A 14,672-nucleotide genomic window follows, 5' to 3' on the forward strand; every position below is an offset into this window, starting at 1 on the left:
ATATTGTAATAAACGTTGTTTTTAAGTTTTAAAGTTAGCTGGTGGAATTGACACTGTTGGGACTTATGTAATTTTCAGTATTGAATGGGTATCTATGGTATGGTACCTAAAATGGTTGCCACTTAAATCTTATTTGCTCCTGGAAGGGAGGCCGCTTTCCTCAGGTATAAATTCCAGGTCTTCGTTAGCCGGAAATTAGGTCCTTGATGACGCATTGTGGGAGGGTGAAACGCGTTGATGCAATTTCCGAGTCCTAACGACGTCACTTCCGGCAGCCATTGAAAGCATATGCTGGCTATGGCATTCCCGGCAAAGACCATTTATTGTGTACAAGCCTGCTTTTATCTGTTTGTCCTGTAAGTACAATTTTATTATGGCGTATTAAATACTAGTCATACAGTACTTCACTATTGGTCCCCTTTTTTTAATTGTGAGCCTGGTGAGCATCTCAGATTTTTTTCTTAGAACCATGCTAGGGAGATCTTTACTGGACACTTGTAACCCACCATTCCCTATCAGATCAAAGCTTATCTGACCTCCAGACTGAAAAGCTGGGGGTCCATTATTTTTGGTGAGTATGGATACATGAGGGGTGTGTGTCACATAAGGGAATTAGTTTACTTGGAGCACTTCAGCACTTATAGAAAGAGTGGAGCACAAGAGCACTTTATTATATTGGGACCATATTTTTATTACAGTTTCTTATTGGATGTTTTTTGACTTTTTAATCCACCATAATTGCTACTTCCCAATTGGCTGCAGTGTGTTTCAACTATAGGAAAATGTTGGCAAACAGTTGGACACTTTTGACATTCCAGTGGGGTAAGATTGACCAAATATAATTCATACTTCACTTTTATAATTACAAATTGTGTAGGCAATCTAGGGTCTTGTCATTTATCTTAGGTTAAGCATGCATATGGGCTGTTAACAAATCAAGTTTTTTAGTTCCAGTGCTTTGCAAAAAAAATAAAAATAAAAAGGTTTGGGACCTGGCTACATTGTAAAGAGAAAATTGAGTGCCAGTTAACACTTTTCATAAGCGTATATTGTACCAACTTATGCCCATTTGAATTGAGCAGATTTAATAAGCAGTGAATTTGGAATTCACCAAACATTCACTGCAGGTAATTGTTTCTAGTGGGTGTGTATTAATATGCAATGAAAGATTCATCCTAATTAAATGTTTGGTGAATGGCAAAATGAATACTTTGTGCCCCCTATTTTAGACATAAGTATACAATTAGATGGAGGTTTATATGATCAATTTATCATCTTTCTACAAATGATCCGCTGTGTTATGGTCCGTGTGGTTTATGCATCTGTTAATATGTGCCATGGTTTGTCACTATAGCATATGATCTATCAGTAAAAGAATGTACTATGAAACAGCTCCAGTACTTACTCAGAAATCTCACAGCCTTTGCAGTCAAACAGCAGTTATTTAAATGAAGCTCTTTTATTTGGTTGCAGTTGTTTGAAAATGATTCTATTATGTGCTCAAGTCCATTGAAAATATTGGGAACATCTGAGAGCTGAAGAATTCTTAGTTCACGTAAACACTGTATGCTACTGGCTAAAGATAGATTAGGGAAATGTATAATGACATTAATATTATGTGCAAAACATATTTAATACATTAAAAATAAAATACAAATATATTTGTATTGTAATTGTACTGTCTGCCCTCATGATGTAAAAGCGCTGTGCAATCTGTTGGCGCTATACAAATCCTGTATAATAATAATAATAATAATATATTTAATTCATGAAAAAAAATTACCGTATTTATCGGCGTTATAACACGCACCCCAATTTAAGAGGGACGTTTCAGGAATTTTTTTTTTTTTTTTAAATGAACCACTTTGAAGCAAAATAATGGTCAGTGAGCATCAATGCAGCCTGATCTGTGCCCATCTGCAGCTTCAGTGCAGCTTGATATGTGCCCATCTGCAGCCTGATCTGGGCCCATTTCCCCCATCAATGCAGCTGACTGATTAAGCCTCACCATCTCTCAATGCAGGAAATCACCAAGCCGTCATCTCCTGTTTACTCGGCTCCCAGTCGGCAGTCACATACACAGTCCTGCTTCCGCTCCTGTGATAGACAGAATACTGGTCCAATGCCGGTGGCGGGATTGTGTGTGTGACATGAGAGCTGAGTAAAAGCCGAGTGGAGAGGAGATGACGGCTCAGTGAATTCCAGCGGAGCTCGTCCCCCTCCTTCCCCTCCGAGGTACGCTGTCGGCGTATAACACGCACCCGTGATTTGCCCCCTATTTTCAGGGAGAAAAAGTGCGTGTTATCCACCGATAAATATGGTATATAGTGGTTCAGTTGCATTGCAATGCTACCCGGGAGGACCCAAAATTACCAGACTGCAATACACTGCATTAGGAAGCAAATCCTTTTGGGCTCAATTAAAGCAAACAAATTGAAACTTGGAGTCTTGGTGAAAGTAAACCAATATTTGCAGTTTAATTCAAGGTTAAAAACTATGCAACAATACAGTATAAGTCACATTCTTAATTGAAAGCGGAAATAAACTCTCTCAATCAACATTACACCATTTTTAATCCTTAGGCTGCTAGCATTAGTAAATAGATAGGAAGGTATATTATTTTTTTTTTACGTTTTTCAGTTGCTTCCTGGTTTCTGGCCAAGGCCAAAAAAATGTGTTACATCCCAGGAGTCTTAATGGGCATTTTATCTTCTTAAATCTGGAGGAGCTTTCTCAGCTAAGCACACTATTCTGCCTGCATGCCTTAGCTAAGAGCGGAGGGATTCCAAGAAGTAAATGCTACATGAATTATCTGCCCTTAGTCAAGATGGCTGTGGCTAGAAATTCTAGGGGGGGGGGGGCACTCGGGCGCTGCCCCCCTAATCTTTTAAAAAAAATTTTTTAAAAATGTCACTTTAAGAGTGACCGGGCGGCGGACATGTGGTCTATGGGAAGCTTCCCAGCCTGCAATCAGCTGATTGCAAGCTGGGAAGTTGATTTGCCCATGTTTAGGGAGTGTCCGGGGCTGCAAACACTCCCCCATTCTCCAGTGATTTGCCATTGCTCCTATTCTTTTGTTTCAATGGCCGAGACCGGAGGACGGTGGGCGGTGCTTTTTGCGTCACTGCGTCACTTCCAGGTTCCCGGCTCACTTTGTGGAGTGAGTGGACTGAGACGGACTGGCGCGTGGTGACTGGAGTGCAGGCCTGACTGACTCCTCCTGAGCTGAGCATTGCTGGCGCAGTGGCGTGGCTTCTAACGGTATGTAAACCGCCGCGGGCCTCAGAGTGTTTCAGTGACAGTCTGTTGTGCAGACTGGGGTGGGTAATTGTGCAGACTGGAGGGTGGGGGGGTAATTGTGAAGACTGGGGGAGGGGGGTAATTGAGCAGACTGGGAGGGTAAGTGTGCAGACTGAAGGAAGGGGGATTGTGCAGACTGGGGGGTAATTGTGCAGACTGGGGGGGTAATTGTGCAGACTGGGGGAGGGGGGGTAATTGTACAGACTGGGGGGAGAAGGGATTGTGCAAACTGGGGGGATTGTGCACACCTGGGGGGGTAATTGTGCAGACTGGGTGGAGGCGGGATTGTGCAGACTGGGGGGAGGTGGGATTGCGCAGACTGGGGGAGGGGGGTAATTGTGCAGACTAGGGATAGGGGGGATTGTGCAGACTAGGGGGGGTAATTGTGCAGCTAGAAACTGCAGAAAACTGCAAAAGAGACCATGTTCTTGTTCACTTTTTGTTGTTTATTTAAATAAAATAAAATAAAAGGTTTGCTCTCTACCACTCCTCCAAATTGGGGGTTCTGGCCGTAGCCTATAGCATATATGGAAAAAAGAATCTATCCCTTGGGAGGTCCATAGATTTGGGCATCCCTAGGATAGGAAAAGACAGCTACTTTTGGTCAGAACGGGTATTAAACGAGATTAATATAGAAAAATAATAATAAAGTATCAAAATGTTATTATGGTTTAAATACCAGAAACATCAATAAAGGTTGTGAGTTACTTTCCATGTCTGTTAGCAACTACAAATTTTTAAATGACACATCATTAAAAAAGGAAGATACATCAAATGTGTATTATATACGATGTATCAAAATCACAGATGACAGGTCTATAGACTAACAATACACACATAAAACAAATAACACATAACATACAGTGCAGGCGCCTGAAGTGATCCACTTCTGCCTAGCAGTCCCGGTGGCAAAATGCCAGTATAGTCACTTCAAAAACCAAATTAAATGAATTAAAACGGGAGTGCTGTGCAGGAGTGGTCCCCGGGGATATAATTATTATTGTTATTTAAAGTTTGCTGAATAATGGGAGTCTTAATGTGATATGGGGGGCGGTAATAGAGTGGTGAAAGAACCTGTAATGTCTAGACCTGTGTATGTCCCGCAGATAAATATAGAGAAGGTCCTCCTTAGTTATTTCATTGATTTTGGTACTACAGCGCGGTACCTCGGGGGTCACTGACACAGCAGCCCTGCATCTAGCTTAACGCCAACGCGTTTCGCAACATGTGAGTCACGTAGCTCAAGCCCAGTCGAAGCTACGTGACTCACATGTTGCGAAACGCGTTGGCGTTAAGCTAGATGCAGGGCTGCCGTGTCAGTGACCCCCGAGGTACCGCGCTGTAGTGGAGGAATGGGGGAGCAATGAATCACCCTATATGAGATGACAGAGTGAGCGGAACGGCAAGCGAGCTTATCATAAGCTATAAATCATCACTAAAAGGGCGAACAGTGGGACAGTGAACGACTAACCACCTTACAAGTAGGACATCTGATCCATATAGGAATGAGCGGCTTTTGAATGCAGCAGGATGAAGAGACAAACCATTCAGCGCAGCGTGTATGCAAGGCTGCCGTACCTGTGATTCAACACTCTCCATCAGCTGCTTCATTATTCAAACACTAACAGCCGGGAAAGATAAGAAGCCTGTCAGAGTCCACATGAGAAATAAAGGTGGTAATGTACCAACAGATACTTACTTTACTTGTCCCACAGTACCCCATCTTTACCAATGTGATTGAAATGTCTAGTAAAGTTAACATGTTCAGCGGGTAAAGGTACGTCTTAGGGAGATCTGAGAAACAACGGACTATCAGGTTTACCTTATTACTATCGTTGAACACTCATATGCACAATCATATGCACCTAAGCATATTTAACAACAGCCAAACCTACCTGATTGGAACTGTGACTTGTACCCTGTGCAATCCCTAGTATATCCATATTTAGATTGTACCAAAATCAATGGAATAACTAAGGAGGACCTTCTCTATATTTATCTGCGGGACATACACAGGTCTAGACATTACAGGTTCTTTCACCACTCTATTACCGCCCCATTTACCGCCCCCCATATCACATTAAGACTCCCATTATTCAGCAAACTTTAAAGAACAATAATAATTATATCCCCGGGGACCACTCCTGCACAGCACTCCCGTTTTAATTCATTTAATTCGGTTTTTGAAGTGACTATACTGGCATTTTGCCACTGGGACTGCTAGGCAGAAGTGGATCACTTCAGGCGCCTGCACTGTATGTTATGTGTTATTTGTTTTATGTGTGTATTGTTAGTCTATAGACCTGTCATCTGTGATTTTGATACATTGTATATAATACACATTTGATGTATCTTCCTTTTTTAATGATGTGTCATTTAAAGATTTGTAGTTGCTAACAGACATGGAAAGTAACTCACAACCTTTATTGATGTTTCTGGTATTTAAACCATAATAAAATTTTGATACTTTATTATTATTTTTCTATATTAATCTCTTTTAATACCCTTTCTGACCAAAAGTAGCTGTCTTTTCCTATCCTAGGGATGCCCAAATCTGGGGTAATTGTGCAGACTGGGGGAGGGGGATTGTGTAAACTGAGGGGGGATTGTGCTGTGAGCGGGGTGTCCCGCAATCCATCCGTCAAGCGGGGGGGTGCTGTGAACGGAGTGTCGGGGGGGGGGATTGTCATGCTGTCAGTGTGTCAGTGTCTGTGCTGCTGATCTATATACCGTATCTGTGGTGCTGATCTATATACCGTATTTGTGGTGCTGATCTATATACCTTATCTGTGGTGCTGATCTGTATACCGTATATGTGGTGCTGATCTGTATACTGTATATGTGGTGCTGATCTGTATACCGTACATGTGGTGCTAATCTATATACCATATCTGTGGTGCTAATCTATATACCATATCTGTGGTGCTAATCTATATACCATATCTGTGGTGCTGATCTATACACCGTATCTGTAATGCTGAGCGATATACTCTGTTCTGTGATTCCGGGGCTGCTCCTAACACTGTGGGTGGAAGCAAGTGGAATACAGGGGATGGAGTGGGTGCATTCTATAAGGGGTGGGGCTTATGGGAAGTGGGAGGGGTCAAAAAGGAAGGGCGGGGTCTGGCGCCCCCCCCATCCTAAAACTTTACCAGCCGCCACTGCTAGGGGGTATATTTCTTTCCTTGTCAAAAGAAGTTTATTGAGTATACAATGTTATAAAGATACATAAAGTAAGTTTACAAGGATCTATAAAGTAAGCTCATTGTTTTACAGTAGGGTTTATATAGGTAAATATCATGAAATTTCAAATATTAAACATTGGGTTTACGTAAACCTAAATTAAAGATATATATCATTTCCTTTAGTTACTTTTGTAGGTATTTAAATGATTTATACCTACTATACATATTGTTTACAAGTAGAGTGTATATAGGTCAAATAAATTCTGATAATGAGCTTTAATCGTAAGGTGGAGAAAAGGAAAGAAAAAGAAGAAAAAGGGTTGAAAGGTAGAGGTATGGTCCACAAGGTTGTCCCGCTCGTCAGTTTATTATTCTTTTTAGTTCTCTTTGAAGCCTTAGAATGGGTGTCTCTGTAAGTCATTTAATCTGTTACCATGGCAACAGGACAGAGTCATTGAAGTTTGACAGGAACTGTTGTTTTATCCAAGGATGCCAAAGTTTTTCAAATTTTGGAATTTGATTTTGATCGATGGCTACCATCTTAGCATGGGACATTGTATTATTCATTCTGTGAATTGTTTCTGCTAGTACCAATGTAGGAGATTTCCATGCCTTGGCCACTGTTTGTTTTGCAGCCGTTATTAGTTGGATCATAAGTTTGAATTGAGAGAGTGTTAACCATTCCGGTTTTAGATTAAGTAAAGTTAAATATGGATCTGGTTGTATTATTTTTTTAAATATTTTAGATGCAATCACGAAGACTTCCTTCCAGAAGGTTTGGATTACTGGGCACGTCCACCATATGTGTAAATATGTGCCTATTTCTGGGCATCCTCGAAAACAAAGAGCTGAGGTATTAGGTGTATATTTTGCCACTCTAGCGGGTACAAGATACCAGCGAGTTAGGACTTTATAATTTGTCTCCAGTGCTAAGATGTTGGGTGAAGATGACTTAGATGTGAGCCATATGTTAGACCAGTCCGTGTCTTCTAAAGTTCGTCCCAGATCCTCCTCCCACCTCTGAACGTAAGAGGGTCTATTAAGATTTGCTACTCCATATAATTGATTATAAAGTGATGAAATTGTACCTTTAGCAAATGGATCTTTTGTACAGATTGATTCAAAAATGGATAATTGGGATAATGGTGTATCCCCCTTTAGGAATGGTGTATAGAAATTTTTGATTTGGAGATATCTAAATATCTCAGAGTTTGGTAGATCATATTTTTCTCTAAGCGATGGGAATGAAAGGAATGATTTAGATGCTATGAAGTCATTTAGTGTCTGAATGCCTGATGTTGTCCAAGCTTTAAAAGAATTTGGGTAGATCCATGCTGGATAAAAGGCCGGATTTCTGATAAAAGAAAGGAGAGGATTGTGTGGAGATTGTAACTGATATTTGGTTTTTAGTTTATCCCAGAGAGATAAGAAGTGTTTAGTTATGGGATTATGAATTTTAAAGCGGTCTTTAGGATCAAGCCATAATAAATTTGATATTAATAGAGGGTCGTTTTCTGAAGCCTCTATAAATACCCATAATGGGATTTCCTGTTTTGCATGGTATTTGGACAGACTGGCCAAATGTGCTGCTCTGTAGTAGTTAGTAAAATTAGGGTATCCCAGGCCTCCTTTATTTTTGGGAAGATGTAGTGTGTGTATAGGTATACGTGGTTTAGAAGAGCCCCATATAAACAAAGTTGCTCTTTTTTGTGCTATTCTCAAAAAATAGGAAGGAATTGGAATAGGGAGGACTCTGAATAGATAAAGCAATTTGGGTAGAATAGTCATTTTGATTGCATTAATCTTCCCTATTCAGGATAAAGGAAGTTGCGACCATTGTTTTATTAGATTTGTGATCTGTCTTAATATAGGAGGATAATTGGTTGAGAATAAGTTAGAATGAGATGCTGTTAAATGAATTCCAAGATATGGGATTGATTTTTCTGCCCATGTGAATGGGAGTGCAGCCCTAGCCGGGATCAATTCCATGTTTGTGAGTGAAATATTAAGCATTAGGCATTTCTTAGGATTAATCATAAGGCCGGATAGGGCTGCAAATCCATCAAGAGCTGGTATTAAGTTAGGACCAGAGACCTGTGGTGATGATAGAAAAAGTAATATATCGTCTGCAAATATACATAATTTGTGTGTAATACCTCCTACTTCAATGCCAGTTATAGTTTGGTTTGTTCTGATGTATTGGGCCATGGGTTCGAGTATAAGGGCAAATAATAAGGGAGATAATGGGCAACCCTGTCGGGTACCTCTTTCGATATTAAAGGCTTCAGATTTGTATCCAGCATATTTTATATAATGCTTTGATCCATGTTAAAAAGTGGGGTCCAAAACCCCATTTTTGTAATGAATATTGCATATATTGCCAGGATACTGTGTCAAATGCCCTCTTAATATCGAGAGATAGAAAACATAAAGGGATTTTCCGTTTTTTAGCAATATGTGCCAATAACACTGCCCTGCGTATATTATCGCCTGCCTGTCTATTTGGCATGAAGCCTACTTGATCTCTATGTATTAATTTTCCTATAATGCTATTAAGGCGTTTTGCTATTATTTTTGCTAATAATTTAATATCGAGGTTTAACAGAGAGATAGGCCGATAATTCACACAGGAAGTATCATCAGAAAGGGGTTTTGGGATCATACAAACAATTGCCATTAGTGTTTCTTGCCGAAAAGAATGTCCATCTAGAAGTTTGTTAAAAGTTTCAGTGAGAATGGGAGAGAGTATTTCTGAGAATGTTTTATAGTATAAAGCCGAGTAGCCGTCTGGGCCTGGTCTTTTGTTAAGTTTTAGGTCTTTTATGGCGTTAGCAACTTCATCTATAGTTATAGGCTCATCCAAACTGCTTTTTTGATTCTGAGATAACTCAGGTAAGGTTATTTTTGAGAAGAAGGATTCAGCCTCTGTAGGATTAAATTCATTGTTTGTCTTGTATAAAGTTGCGAGATGTGAGTGAAATTTATGGACTATTTTAACTGGATTACAAGTGTAAACATTTTTTGATAATTTCAAACGTATTGGTTTGAAAGATTTGTTAGTTGAATTTAATGCCCGAGCCAAATATGTACCTGGTTTGTTTGTATTCATGTAGAAATTGTGTTTGGAGCGTTTGAGGGATTTATCAACTGACTCAGTGAGAAATAGATCGTATTCCAATCTAGATTTTTCCAGATGAGATTTTGTACTCTGAGATGGATTATCTTGAAATGATATGTAGGCTGCATTAAAATTGAGTTCTAGTTTTTTTGCTAGATTTTTGCGTTCCCGTTTAAATAGTGCCATTTGTCTTTGTATTGTACCACGCAAGACAGGCTTATGAGCTTCCCACAGTGTTATTGGGGAAATGTCTGTTGTATTATTAATTGATATGTATTCCTTTAAAGCTTGTTCAATGGCCATCTGATGTAGTGGGTGTTTAAGCATTATGTCCGGTAAGTACAACGTTGGGTCATGCGCTTTTGGTATGGCTGAGGATATAGTAGTGTATACTGCATTATGGTCAGACCACGGAATCGGAATTATATCTGATGCAATAATTTCTGGTATCATTCCTATTGTTAGAAAAATATGATCTATTCTGGTGAAGGTTTGATGAGGGTGCGAGAAATAAGTGAATTTCTTTTTCATTGGGTTACTTTCTCTCCACGAATCTACCAGATTGTATTTGGAAAGAAGTTGAGAAAAAGGTAATCTAGAGGTTATTTTGGATGGTGTAAAAGGTGATTTATCTAGAAATGGGAGGAGGACCTGGTTCGAATACCCACACATTATCACTGTTCCTATTTTGTGTGTATTAATCACTTGTAATATATGTGAGAGGAATGGTGTAGGTTGTTTGTTAGGAGCGTAGTAGGAAATCACCGTGATTGCTGTATCCATTATATAACCCATGAGTATCAGGTATCTACCTTCTGGGTCTTTAATTTCTGATGATAAGGTGAATGGTGTGGATCGGTGAAATGCAATTAGAGTTCCCCTTTGCTTGGTACAGGCAGAAGCCGTGTAAATTTGTTGATAAAAAGGAGAAATATATTTTGGAGTAGAATCTTTGGTGAAGTGTGTTTCTTGGAGGCATACTATGTGAGCCTTCTTGTTATGGAAAGTACGGAAGGCTTTGGTCCTTTTTTGAGGGACATTTATTCCCTGAACATTCAGGGAAAGTATATTCAGTGGTGCCATGGCAATAGATCAAATAGTTTTGACTTACTTTTTGTTATGCAGAGCTGACTGCGCAGATCAACCTGTGTGGACTGAAGAGATGAATAGATAGAAAAGAAACCAGTGAATTCTGGAGTAAAGAGTAAACAAAAAACATATGAGATTAGATGATACATTGTATAAATTATTTTTTGCAAGTAATCACAATTTACCCGTGAAAGAGAATAAATATCTCTCTCAGGGGAATAAGTGCCTTCGTCACACTCCCACATAATATGGTTGGGAGAATGAGGAGGGCTAATGGGGGTACACAGATCTTCCGCTTACAGGAGAGAAGTGCTATGTCAAAAGACATCAAAATAATGTTTCATTAATTGGAGTGCAGAATATAGTTTTTGTTGAAATTATTTATTCCAGGGTGGTTGTATATGGTTAGTCTTGCCCTAGGCTAAATAATTCAGTTAGAAAGGTACTGTTAATAACTTTGGTATTGATGAAGATAGTTTGAATTATTTTGGGATTTTAACCCTTTTAGAGTAAACAATTACATATTTTATTCATATGTAACTGTTTAGATATGTTAATTCATAAAATTGAGGTTGTATTGCTTCAGATTAGAATAAACAAAAACATAATTCTAGGAACTAGTTAGGTAATAATATATTTGTTTTAAGAAAAGAAAGAAAAAGCTTCCATTACTTCTGGATTATTGAACATATTTGTCCTAAAAAGTAATAAATCTATTGTTATTACCTGATAATATATAACTGAACAAGAATTTCCTTATTTCACTTATATATTCTAAGGCTATAAGAATCAGAAGTAATAAGAAATATAACTGGAATGTAACATGATCCCACACAGTGTGTGACTATCAGAATGCAGTTACATTCAGTTATAAATATAGGTTTTTTATAGAGAACCATCTCTTAGTATAATAAATGAAGAGATATCAGGAATTAGGATGTCAGTCCATTGAATCTTCTTGGTCCATGGATGATGTGGCATAACGGCCTCTTTTGTGAGAATGATGATTCCCATTTTGTTCTGAAATTTTCTGGGTGCTGCCTGAAGGTGAAGATGATGCCATTCTTCTGCGTGTGGGAGTGTTGCTGCTTGTGGGTTCTGTCAGATTTAATTTTAAAAGGGTTTGTTGTAGTTCATCTGCTGATCTGCTTCTGTAAATTGTACCTTGGTAGTTAAATCTGACTGAAAAGGGGAAGCCCCATTGATACATAATGTTGTGGCATTGCAGTTCCATTAGTTGGGGTTTCATGGATCGTCTTTTAGTAATAGTAAGTTGGGATAGGTCAGCAAAAATTTGATAATTGTGTCCTTGAAAATTAAGTTCCTTTTTTTCTCTTGCAGCATTTAGTATTTGTTCTTTCGTTCTGTAATAATGAAATTTTGTGATTATATCACGTGGGGGTCCATCTTTCTTTTTGGCTGTGAGGGCTCTGTGTACTCTGTCCAGTTCTAAACGTTCAATAGGGATATCTGGCTTTAGTTCTTGTAATAGAGCAGTAATAGTAGATTGCAGGTCTGTCACAGTTTCAGGTATTCCCCTTATGCGCAAGTTTGAACGTCTGGCTCTATTTTCGTAATATTCGAGCTTAGTTTGAAGTATTAAATTCTCTTTTTTTAATTGTTCCAATTCTGTTATATTTTCTTGGGTTGTAATTTCAATTTCATCCATTTTTATTTCTAGGGCTGCGGTGCGGTTTCCCAGCTCTCTTATTTCTTTGGTTAGGCTTTTTGTTATTTGGTCTGAGGTTTGTTTTAAAGCCTTATGAAGCATCTTTTCAAATTGTAATAATATTACTGGGGATACTGAGGAGGCTTGTGGAGAAGTTTGTGAGAGGATTTGTTCTGTATCTGACTCAAATGGAGAGTCTTGCTGTGACATTTTCTGTCTGTGAGAGCGCCCTGATGCTGTATCTTGTGAGGTGACTGGAGCTGCTTCAGCTGCAGTGAGTGCCTGGGAGCTCTTTGTGAGGTGATTTTTATTTCTGCCACGGTTTCCTCCCAGTACCATATTTCCTGCCCAAACTTTCACAGTTTGTTCCCAGGGGCAAAAAGGTTCAAATGGATACCTTTTGAGCCTGCAGGCTCCGCTTTGTCCTTCTCTTCTCTCCTCAGCGGTGTGGAGCTCTAACAATGCATGTCTGCTCCGCTAGGCTCCGCCTCCTGCCCTCCGCTTCTAGGGGGTATATTTCAAAGTGATTTCTCAACAATATAGATCATGGAGACATGGATGGATGGGTGAGTTTGCTTTAAATATTAAAAATACATTAAACAAGGGGCCTTGGATACAAAAACAAACGCTTTATTCACCTAAACCTATGGGTGGGCTTGGTCTTCCCAATCTACAGGCATACTTTCAAGCAGCCCAGATTGCCCAGCTAGCTTATACCACTGGTAAAGGCTCAGTCCCCCTATGGATCTCCATTGAAGCACTCTCCTGCCATCCCTTTGCTATAGGATCCTTAATGTGGCTTCCTAGTCATATACGCCCACCTATATTATCCACCGCTTTATCACATTCTTTAGCAATCTGGGACAGAACATGCCACCGCAGTCCTTTATCATCCCCACATACACCACTAGCTCCCATCTTTTGTAATCCGGAGTTTCCACCTGGCTTGACTCCACGACTGTTCCAGTGGTGGCTTAACAAGGGATTACTAAGAATTGGCGACTTCCTTAATGGAGATCAGATATATGCTATGCAGCATTTTAAAGACACGTTTCAAATGCCTCCTAGTGAAATATTCCGATATAATCAAATTGCATCCTTCGCCAGATCTAAACTTAATCTAAAGGTGGGACCCCTTACACTCACAACATTTGAGTTGTCGTGCCAAGCCAGAGGCTTACAGAGGGGGCAGATATCTGTGATATATGCTTCTCTTACTGAGCCAGATTCAAAACTTATATGGACCAGTGGGAGAGGGATTTGGACCTTTCCTTTGATTTGACTGAGTGGCAAGGTATTCCTTTTTAAGCTATCCAAAATTTCCATCAATGCCACCCTTATAGAGGCCAACTACAAAAAACTCCTGCGTTGATACCTGGTACCTACTAGGGTAGCTAAAATGCATCCTTCCACTTCACCAAATTGTTGCCGACGATGCGGACAGCTGGGGACAATGCACCATATTTGGTGGCAGTGTCCCCTCGTAACTAGGTTCTGGATTAGGATTTTCAATCAAATAAATTTGGTAACGGGGGTAAACATTTGCAGATCTCCAGAGGCCACTCTTTTCCACAAACTAACTGATGAAACTCCCAAAAAATCTGTAAAGTTGATCACTTATATATTGTTGGCAGCGAGAATTACGATTGCTAGGCATTGGAGACAGTCGACAATACCTCTTGACCAGGTTAAAAGTAAACTCAACTAGATCATGATTATTGATAAATTCACCTATATACTCTGTAATAACACCAAAAAATTTAACACGGTGTGGGATCCGTGGATCGATTATATCTCAACTCTGTAGGGAACTCCGGGTTGACCCTCTACTTCTACTCCTTCTCTCCCCCCCCCCCTTTGTTTTTTTTTCTCTTCTTCCTTTCCTTCCTCTCTTCTCTTTTCTTTCTTAGTTCCTTCTTCTGGTTCTTATATGTACAATACAGATGATTGCCCATGGGACCTTGCCCGTTAGTGGACCCCGGTATAGTCTTGGGGTTCACAACCAGAATTCCCTGTGATTCCGGGTCTCTGCCATTCACAGTATGTGGCGGGGTTCCGGATCATGGGGGGAAAATATTACCCAGTCCTATTGGTACTTAGATACATATCGTACATTTGGCGTTCTATGATAATGGTAAAGGATAGATATGCATGTTGACCGTATTTTCTGTACATCTGTATTGCTAAGTTGACCATCTAAGAAATTGACTTTGTTTTATTGATTTGTCTGTTTACATTGAAATGTATTTCTTTTTTTTTAATAAAAAATTTTGAAATATAAAAAAATACATTAAAGAGCATTTTCAGTTTG

The 14,672-nt window shown here is 39.5% G+C and overlaps 1 protein-coding gene across 2 annotated transcripts in view; it reads right to left on the minus strand.

The window, feature by feature from the left end:
• Positions 1-14,672, minus strand: part of NLRC4 (NLR family CARD domain containing 4) — a 630,421-nt gene that overhangs the window by 336,271 nt on the left and 279,478 nt on the right. The window contains exon 6 of one of the 2 annotated variants that reach the window (XM_073627641.1): positions 1,406-1,576. The exons of the other annotated variant lie outside the window; for it this stretch is intronic. Within the exon in view, the coding sequence (XP_073483742.1) occupies positions 1,406-1,576 (171 nt within the window). The remainder of the gene's footprint in view (positions 1-1,405; positions 1,577-14,672) is intronic. 2 annotated transcript variants of the gene reach the window in all.

Source organism: Aquarana catesbeiana, linkage group LG04 (genome assembly GCF_042186555.1).
Source record: "Aquarana catesbeiana isolate 2022-GZ linkage group LG04, ASM4218655v1, whole genome shotgun sequence".
Classification (NCBI taxonomy): Eukaryota; Metazoa; Chordata; class Amphibia; order Anura; family Ranidae; genus Aquarana; species Aquarana catesbeiana.